The 10,637-nt window shown below is 31.5% G+C and overlaps 1 protein-coding gene across 1 annotated transcript; it reads right to left on the bottom strand.

Annotated features, from left to right (window-relative positions):
* Positions 1–698: 698 nt before the first annotated feature.
* Positions 699–3,904, bottom strand: LOC128162216 (putative nuclease HARBI1). Its single transcript, XM_052825394.1, has 4 exons — positions 3,609–3,904; positions 3,045–3,320; positions 2,230–2,487; positions 699–921 (listed from the first exon to the last, which is right to left on the bottom strand). The coding sequence occupies exons 1-4, from the start codon at positions 3,902–3,904 to the stop codon at positions 699–701; spliced, it is 1,053 nt and encodes a 350-aa protein (XP_052681354.1).
* Between the last annotated feature and the right edge of the window lie 6,733 nt (positions 3,905–10,637).

Below are 10,637 nucleotides of genomic sequence, written 5' to 3'. Positions count from 1 at the left end.
TTCAAAAGATAGATAGATAGATAGATAGATAGATAGATAGATAGATAGATATATAACTTTTGATATCTTCTCACTTGTTTTGAACTTTCATGCGATGGTCCCAAAACCGTACATGTTCAAGACAAGAGGTGACATAGTTTTGCCTCCTTTCCGATGATTTCCATTCCAATACACCTCTCGGATAAGGTGCACTGCAATCCACATTGCATTTGTGCAGAAGTTGAGGAATTTTCTACATGGAATTCGTCTATACTGCATTCGGATGACGAAATCGTGTCAGATTGCACACGACGAAAGTTATTTACCGTAATGGATGAGAAAACCATGGGACAGAATTGCAAGAAGGAAAGAAAACATACCAACAAACAAAACAGCATTGTTACCGTCTAACGATTCCTTTGTTCGAATTCCCTTTCCAACTGCATATGCTTATTGCATTCGTATTGTGACCGTTTCAAATTACTCTACGTAAATTTATACGATTTATAGGTTTTATATATATATATATATATATATATATATATATATATATATATATATATATATATATATATATATATATATATATATAAAATAAAAAACTTTTAAAACACTGTTTCAAAATATTTCGACCGTGTTACCGGTCTTCATCAGTCGGTTTTTATTGTCTATAGCAACACAACGTAGAACGGAGTGCCCTAATCTAATTAATGGTTTACCTAAGAGAACCGTTGCCTGATTAGTTGGTCTCTGGTTGATTTACCGTCATTGACCGGACCCTGGTACACAACATCATTTTCGTCTTCGGGCAGTTCTTCTGGAATATCACTAACTGGAAGATGCTTGTCGATACAGATATTGTGTAGCTGGCAACAGACAAAGATAATCTTGCAACACTTTGTAGGTTGATAATCCAAAACCCCTCCTGTTTTATGCAGACATCTGAAAAGGATGTTATATATGTGTGTTAGTGTTTAAAACGTATGGTTCTTTATAACTTTTATCGCTGTTGACATTTTGTCGTTGTTTACTCCTCAAAACAGTTCATTTACGAATTGATTATTTGTTTTTTTTAATTATATCATGAGGAAGACAAAACAACTTCAAAGAGGTATAGCGCACTTAGTATACGATTTCATCCACGAAATAGCGCTTTTGCAAACGGCAGACATTTTCAATATAATACGATATTTATGTAGTTTAAATATATTCAAAGAAACGCAAGCTACTCAACAAGATAAAAGAGTCTTAGTTGTCTTACACAACATCGTTGACCACTTTATATGCAAGACACACACATGAGTGATGAATAGAGTTACTCTTGACATAATAGATATTTAATTAAAAGGATAACTCAGGATTACTAATTATTTTCATTACAGGTGGCACCTTAATGTCCGGTGGCAAAAAATTGCTTTTAAAATATTTGGACGGTAAAAATTGTAAAAGCCCGATCGAGCGGGATTCGAACTCATGACTTACAGATTCGTAGTACACCCTCTAAATCAGTGCACTACGCTGTTAGGTGACAATATTGGGAAAGAAACTACTTATATAATAACACTTCATTTTATTGTCTATTTCGATATATAAAACGTCACAACATGGAAGTGTCCCATACCACCTTAAACCAAAGAAATCCGATTAAAATTATATTTTTTCACGAACATGTATTATATGTTTACATTGAAATAATTTAGGTTTGTACTGTAAATTGTACTTGTTTCAATCAGTGACTTTTCTTAAACATTCATGAATAGAGCCACATATATTGAAAGGACATTCTATAATTGTGTTGTAAGCGTGGCCAAATGGTAACGCATTGTTCTTTTTTTTTTTAATTTTATCGTCGCTGAATCGATTCCCCCAAGTTATATATTTTTTCTTTTCATTAAATTAAAGCATGATAAAAATAGAAAGTATAAATTATATGTGTCTGATATGCAGGATGTTTTTTTTCAAAACATCTTTTATAATTCGCCGAGTCTGAACTCATCCAAAATGATCATTATGATATCTCTTCAAACTTTTTACACTTACATTCATTTCATTTTGCTGGAAGTAATGTTAACTAACTTTATACACAGAGTTCCATATATTCATTTTTGATGCAGGTTTATACCACGTAGTTAAAAACCTTCATAAAATAGCGAGAGGTACCTGAATCTATTTTTAGTAAAAGGTACTTTCCGTTCAAACACGGATGTAGGTGAATTTAGCGAGAATTGGGCGGACTATTAAGTGGGATACCTGAAGCGGGATTTTAAAACGCCAAAGGCTTGCTCCACGACAACCCTTGATCTCCTGTGTGACCGGTTATATCGATCTTCTCCCCGGCAACTTTGACGATTGACTGGTGTTAAAAGCCACGGTCGAAGAGGATAACCGGAATCGCCCAGAAGCCACCCATCAACCTGACCACTCTCGAAACGTCGGGCTATGGAGGAATTGGCCCAGACAAAAGCATCATGTGTGGAACCTGGCCATTTACTGACAATGCTCAGAAATCTGAATAAAGATTAATGTTATAAATTACAACTGGTGTCTCACGAAGACAAACCCCTTTATAAAGCCGCTGGGGGTTAAGCGATGTAATCTGTACATTTTTAAAATCAGATAAGTCGAAGAATAACCTTCCATTTTCTTTATATTATTCTTTTATGGAAGTTATTGCTATATAAATACTGATATTTAAACATTTTTAGTATTATTCTGCCCCTCGTATCAATTAGTTCTAAATTATTGTAATGTATAAGGAAATTATTGATTTTTTCTTATGCTAAAAAAACTTCATAGTAATATAAATATGATTTATATGTATTCAATACAGCTTCTCCATACTTTTTCATAATTAAATGATTACATGCAGCTACATTTTTCAGTTTATACTTTGACCTTGGATTCGTAGCTCATCAAATATGTCATGAATAGGAAATATTTTTATTTAACACTGCGACATTTAAGTCCGGAATTCAAGTTACATACCCTTTCTGTAATATATAAACTAAGTTTGAAATACTTAATGAAAATAATCACATTTATATGCTATAGTAATTAACATTTACTTCATGTCAGCATCAACTATTGCCTGGACATTGATTGAATGATAGCCCTTCCGACATATGTAAAGGTGTTCGTCGGTAGAAGGTGCAGTTATTGCAATGTGGGTACCGTCAATGGCTCCTAGCACATTGGGAAATCCAGCAATGGAGTGGAAACCCACCTTCGTCCTGGTAACGTCAATGTCACTGGTTGGAAAGTTGATGTTTTGCAGTGATGCACTCAAGACATTTGTTACATCTTCGATGGACCTGAACAAAATTTTACATCGCACTGAAGAACTATTACAGAATTATATAGTGAATATATGTGCACCCTTCTGCAATTAAAATGTCGATTTTTGCTAAAATAGAATATATCAAAATATGTGCAATTTTTTAAATCACAAAATTACTTTCTCATATTTCATGCTACATGTATATATCGATTATTTTTATTAAAATTATGTAATAATTAAATAAGTGTAGTTGTTGAATTAGACAGACCCGTGAACTTTCACTCGCAGCGTAAAAACACTGTATTCATAGTAAATTTCTGAACGGAAATTTCATATCCTGCAAACGGAGGACTTCGAAATTCCTAGCGTGTCCCCAATCAGTCTCTGCTGGGTGCCAGAACCAAGGAAGCGCAAAGTTGCAAAGACTTGTAGAGATACAGGTAGGCTGACCGATCGCTGGGTGGGCCTCTCTAAGCGGTCTTTAATCAAATCGATGATCGAGATGATGGATTGCCTGTCTAACCGATATCGCTGAATGATTTCAAGGTCGTCGTAGGCGTCAAGGGGATTCTGTCTGTCCCTAAAAATGCGCTGCCGCCTCAAATCCCGTCGCACTTGCTCATCAACAACCCTCATGAACGCCGCCATTTTGATAAACTAACGCTGAGAGGTAATTTTACGTCACCTCCGAGATGACGTAGAGTAACGACGTAACTTACGACGCAACGTGAATTAAGACGCTTTCGTGAAACGCCGAAATTTTGCTACGAACTACTTACGTCGCAGTTACGTACTACGTAAGATTTACGATGCTTTTGTGAAACGGTTCCCAGGGGACCATGCAAATTATTTCAATATATCCGTATTTCAATATAAGCGAAATTGACTGACGTGAAGCCGCCATTTTTTAAAGCTCAATCCCAATGTAAGCATAGAAAACCAAACCCAAACAAATTATTATATATATATATATATATATATATATATATATATATATATATATATATATATATATATATATATATATATATCCCATATATTTGAAGTCTCCTTCCCGTATTCCGCGTCGTTCAAAATGAAATAAACTTTTGTTCAAAGACAAATATATTTCTATAATCATATCAGTTTTGGTTTAAAAAAACCAAGCGATATATGAATTTTTTAATGTAAATAACATTGATCAAAGAATAAATTTGATTTGTTAGGTCTTCTCTCTTTGAGAATGTTATTGTTATGTGAAAGGAAGCTTAAACAAAGACCCAAATAACAAAAGTTTGTATGGATCAAGTATTTATTCTTTACATTATCTATCGACAGTTTGAAGAATAAACAAACAGTTCCAGACCTCTATATACTTAGGTATTTGGTGATAATATAATCTCATGAATAAATCATAATAAGATTATATCCAAATTTTCATGAGGATATGAATAATAATCTTATTTTAAAAGTTTCTATGATAATATGATTAGTGGGGTATCTTTATTTACATGTGCACTGCATACTTGTTTGTGTTTATATAAATCCCTGTAAACATTTACATTTAGCAGTCATTTTTTTTTTAATAAATAGTTTTTGCTTCAGCCAAATCAAGCACATCGTCAAATGACAAACAACCGTTACGGTTATGATGCATACGAGGGTTGTCCCAAAATAGCGTAGACAAGTGGCGTTATTCAGTTAATCGAAGACAAAGGATGATGATATTTGTGCCACAAAGGGTACAAGAAATTTGCATTCAAATAATGTTTTAAAATCGAATATTGTTCGAGATTAAATCTGTGAAATGAAAGCATGTTAGATCAGAAATTCGACATGCGGCGCAATGTCAAAAACAAAAAGTTAAAATCAACATAATGAATTGAAAATTGGGCGGAAAAGTACTTTTCAAATGAAAAAAATTCAAATGAAACATACACTGATATTTAAAAATAGTTCTTTTATTTACTCAGAAAATGTTTTGGCTATAACAAAACTTATAAATATTTTATAGCGCGTTTTGTGACAAGTTGAAAAGTTAACTAATAATAAAATGACGTTGTCAGCGTTTAAGGCGGCGCAGTATTAACTGATACAATTTTGTAAAGACCATGAAATAAATCCTAAGCGGCTTTGGAAGTAAATGAAATAAACAAAATCGATGAGAAATGCGTTTTATGAATAAGTAGTTAAACAACATTCAAAATATTTGAACAAGTATGATGACAATAAGTGGAAAAAAGAAACCCCGAACGATATCAATGGACGTCAAAATGTTGAACGACGCATTTCGGTAAGACGGACGTTAAGTTAACAAGTAATACAGGACAAGTTTGGAGCCGACAGATCGTTTGTACTTAAAAAATATTTTTAAAAAAATCAGAACTAGAAATATATATTGAATGTACATGCTGGGTACATGTTTCAAGATATTATTTTTTCTAAGACATTTTCGGAAATAAAACGTAAATGTTATCGTAAACGATGTGGAGGGTTAAGGAAGAACGTAAAACTGGAAATTTTCAACGTCGCACATTGCGCCGCCTGACAAAACTTGTTGTAACTAATTATTCATCTTCTCGAGAAATAAATAAAGTACAGATCTGAACTTTTCAGCATTGTTTGCCAAAGGGTCATTGAAGAAAAGATAGAAGTCTAATGAAATTGCAGTGAACAGATTATAAATTATGTGTCTTGTCTACATTATTTTGGGACAACCCTCGTATTAATAGGTAAATTCCAAAATGCGCTTTACTTTATCAAATTCAAGCTAATCTGTTGTTAAAATAATTTTTCAACGAAAAATAAATTGTACACATTAATCAAAATACGTTTACCCCACTTTTACTATGTTTACGTGCTCTTTAACATATGTAAATGACGTTGTTCGTCTATTGAATTAATATCTATTTTAGTCTTCCTTCCTGTTTTCAGAGTTATCCGAACTTGAAATATTTGTTTTAAGCAAGATAAGAACATTTTAAGGTCATATATATTGGACTGATCTGTAACAGAAAACAAGGAATGGCTTATTTGTTTTCCAACGTTGCTATTTCCAATTCAATGATATACACAAATATTAACAAAAAGTATTACACGTGTATAGTGATAATGTCCTTAAAATATGGGATTTAATTTTTTTTCTCAGAAGGAAATTATGTACAATAACCTCTCCATTACACGTTTTTATTGTTCTGGTGTTGTTTTTAAAATTTAATAGACCACATTATAGTAAATGTATTTAATAAGATGTTAGTTTACACATCAGAAACTACAACGTGTGCTTATTATACAATCATGTATAACGCGTACACAACAACGACCAAAATCATTCTTGCTGAGGTGAAACATGAACTGGGCGATAACAAAAAAAAATTGTACGAAATTGTCCCATAGAACCAACTGAAACATAAATAAGAAAGAACTGCGAACGCTTACGCCCGTTTCCCGCCTACATTTTACATCCAAATATTTCGGAATTTCTGTTAGATATTCAAAAACTAAGTTTTCTACTTAAAAGTTAATCAAATCCTAATCAATTTATATCAAAATAAAATTTGTAATCAAATTATTTTTCTAAACAGAAGTTTTGCTAACGTGGGGTCTTTAAAAATTTCATTGAAATCGGTCTCTATGAGTGAGGAAAATATTTTTTAGTGGCCAATATGTGCATAAAAACTTAATAATAACATATTAACGATAATTATATATTAAAGTAAAATTTCATTTTAATTCATATCTGTTAATTATTTTTCGAAAATTTACAAAGCGAAATTCTTTTTTGGAATGTATTTCGGTCTGTAGACATATGTTCCCCCCGTAAAACAACAAACCCTTTGGTTGAAATATGATAAATAACAATATATAAAACCCGTCAAAAGGAATTTTTGTTTCACGGGGGGGGGGGGGGGGATCATTTCCGTTTTCCGTTATTTTCTATTATGAAATGAGCTATTTTAACCCAAAATACAAAGTTATCTCTATTTGTTTGACCAAATCATTTATATATTTAATGAAAATATACGTATTATAAAAAAATTACTTTAATTAGACAACTTTCAAAAAATGATTTTTAGTTAGGCGGCTAGACAATGCTGTCGTTCGCAGTCCTTAAAAACTAGTTATCATCTTATAGTAAATGATAGAATTAATATGTTGAAAACAAAAGGTTTTTTTTTATCCAAAATATGTATGTAAATTAATGATTGTGACAATTGTTCTATTTGTAACTGTTTTAAAAGCAGAAACGAGTTACATGTAAATATTATATCCATGTTTGTATTTTATTTTTTGCAATGGAGCCATAATCTTGCAGATTTCTATTTTTTTAATTCATTTATTGACGTGAACAAACTTCAAACTTTAAAAACAAAAAGAAGTGCTCTAGGAGACCAATTAGGGTTTTATTCTACAAAAACTACAGAAACAAAGCTCTTGATTTTTAACCAAATGTAATAGAATCAATAGTATATTTGAGAGGTTTTAAGAAAATCTACCGTTTGGTACTTTTTAGTGTCATCTCAAAATTCAAATTCAGGTACACTAACAAAATGAAAAAAAATATGAAAAATTATTATTTTCTGCATTTCCAAGCAAATCAAAGAAATACTACAACTTCACAATTTCCCTAAAATTTCAATATCAATTCGTAATACCATTTTCTGCCTTATCTGTAAAAAAAGAAGCTTAATTGCACCGTTTTATTTGTGTTTCATCCAATTGTCAACCAAGTTTGTCAAAATATCAAAATGCACCATATTTTAATGTACCCCGGTGATAACATCATTCAGTGTATAAAAAATTAGAGCCGTGCTCTGCTTAATTTTTCTTTTTTTTAATAATTTTTAAAACCCACTTCTACAAAGCTTTACATGTATCACAACGTCCTAAACATAACGTCCTAAAGCACAATGTCAACGCTCACCTATCAACAACGGATAAATCGAAAATTATTTATTATATTAACTGTTATTTTTATTTTGTTTTTTTACAAGGTATAAATACAATGTATTTTAATAGAATGCGCAAAAACATGCTCAATGAAAACTAAAGTAACCCTCCTTAAAATGTTCAAATTGGAAATAGTTTACAGATGACATGTCATTGAGAATGCCGTGTGAAAAGATGTCGAGTAAAAAAAAACCCTAAACGATTTAAAAAACCTAAACGACAAGAAATCATATTGATGCAAGCGTAAAATGGGCCGCACAAAATATAATTGTTATATGAATCATTGGTCGTTTACATAAGAAGGAAATAAAAGTTGGTTGTGCTAATTTATATGGTAAATTTTGATATACTTTCAGCAACTTGTTTTTACTATTATCATAAAGAATCGAGTTCGTTACTGTAAGCATTTCTAACGGTAATTGTATGATTATTGCCATAGATTGAAGTAATGGAGAACACATTGATTACTCTAATACAAAGTTCAACTCATCATTTTTCTCTTGGAGATTATGTATTTCAAACCATTTTGGTTTTTTGTTGTTGTTGCATTGTATGGAATGAAAACTTAATGCATTAGTTTATATGATTTCAAGGGACCACATGATAAAATAAAAATGGATTAGTTCAAATTTTCCAGTCAATTCAAAATTTCATTCATGTCATATATTTGCGTAAATAATTGATATGTATTTCATTTCATGATAATATCTACCACATTTTACTTGGAGATATAATAAATACATATACAAAGTCATTTGATTTGACACGGCACATAGCTATTCAAATATTGCATTTACATAAAATTTAATGACATTTGGGTCTTTAGTATATCCCGCATACCTATCCCGATGCATTGTTTTGAAAAGAATGAAGAACTCCGAAATTTTCCGAATAGATTATAGTCTCGATAAAAAACGCGCTAAGCACGACAGTCTACTAAGTATGACCTATTTACATGTTCGAGTAAAACAAAAATATCTTATATTTTTTTGAAAGGCATAAAACATATTTCTACATGCAAATTTATATTTAATTCATAAAAAGAAGCATAATATTAATTCTTTTAAAAAAGAACTATCCCACAGATACGCAGTAACAATATTTAAATGTATATCAAATAACGGACCGCCTTCCGGCGGCCATTAATAACACAAACATAAATCATCTTAGTTTACAAATGGAAACTGATAGAATGATCTGTTTGTCTGTGTTAGAATTTCATGAATTTCTTCATATAAGAAGTATGTCTGATAACAAGAAGACTCCTTCCATAAAAAAAAACATAGTACGATAGTGAGTGGATATCGATTTGTCGTTGTTGCCAATATTCTCTTTTCGTTAACATCGTCGGGATTGCCCCGTAGACGATGTTGAACACATATCAAATATAATCATATCGTCGACATTGCCGACATTTCTTTGACGATTACATTGCAGAAATTGTCGACATTGCAATGTTTATGTCGACATCGTAGACGATAAAAAATGCACTATGTAGACACGATGTCGACTCGATGCCTATCATCATTGTGAGTGACTATGTCGACGATGCAAATAAGAAAGAAGGCGTACAATGTAGACACAATATAGACTCGATGATGGCCAATATTTATATAAAAATCTTTTGGTTCACCCTACCCGATCACAGAAAAAAACTAAATACGCAGTCAGATAAATAGTCAGATAAACTGCGAAATAAACATTGCTAAATAAGCTAAGCTTTGAAAAAGGCGATAATATACTATATAATATAATCACGATTATTCTAAGATAGTCATGAAATTCAATGTTAAAAGAAAGGTTATATCCATAAGTTACAAAGAGAAACAATCAAATGTTGAAATTATGCAAAATAAAAGATATATAAATATTGTAAAGATTGAAATCTTTGAATCCGAATTATTATGTTGAAAACTATACAAGGTTTCTATTAAAAAACGTAACTTAATATGAAAATTGAAATACATCTGTTTCTATGCGACAGTTATTGTTATTTCATTAAAAGCAGAAATGCGTTAAAGACTTTTAACGCATTATTTGCGATGGGTGTATAAATCTTGCTGTTCCAAAATCTCAAGTTATCAACGTGAAACATATCTTGTCAATACATGTAATTTTGAATGGGCAAGTTGCAAGTCTTGGAAACTCATTAAACTGATTAAGAATGTTTTAATTCAAACTGCTTGAAAGATGGCAGTCCGACTTTTACTCCCTTTCCAGCTGTGAGACTGGATTCAAATCATATAAGACTTCAACTCCACCTTTCCTTTTCCTTTTTTGTAACGAAATTAAAGCATATATCAGAATATTTTTTTATCACATTCAACATTTTTTAATTCATTAACTACACAAATAAATATACATGTAGCAAACACTGAATATTAATAAGGTAATTGCTTAAAAGATAGAACCGCTCTTTGATTGGTTGATGGATCCTTTATAGCTTTCATTC

The sequence above is a fragment of the Crassostrea angulata genome, chromosome 9, assembly GCF_025612915.1.
Source record: "Crassostrea angulata isolate pt1a10 chromosome 9, ASM2561291v2, whole genome shotgun sequence".
NCBI classification, from domain to species: Eukaryota; Metazoa; Mollusca; class Bivalvia; order Ostreida; family Ostreidae; genus Magallana; species Magallana angulata.
This window is presented reverse-complemented; position numbering and strand designations above follow the sequence as displayed.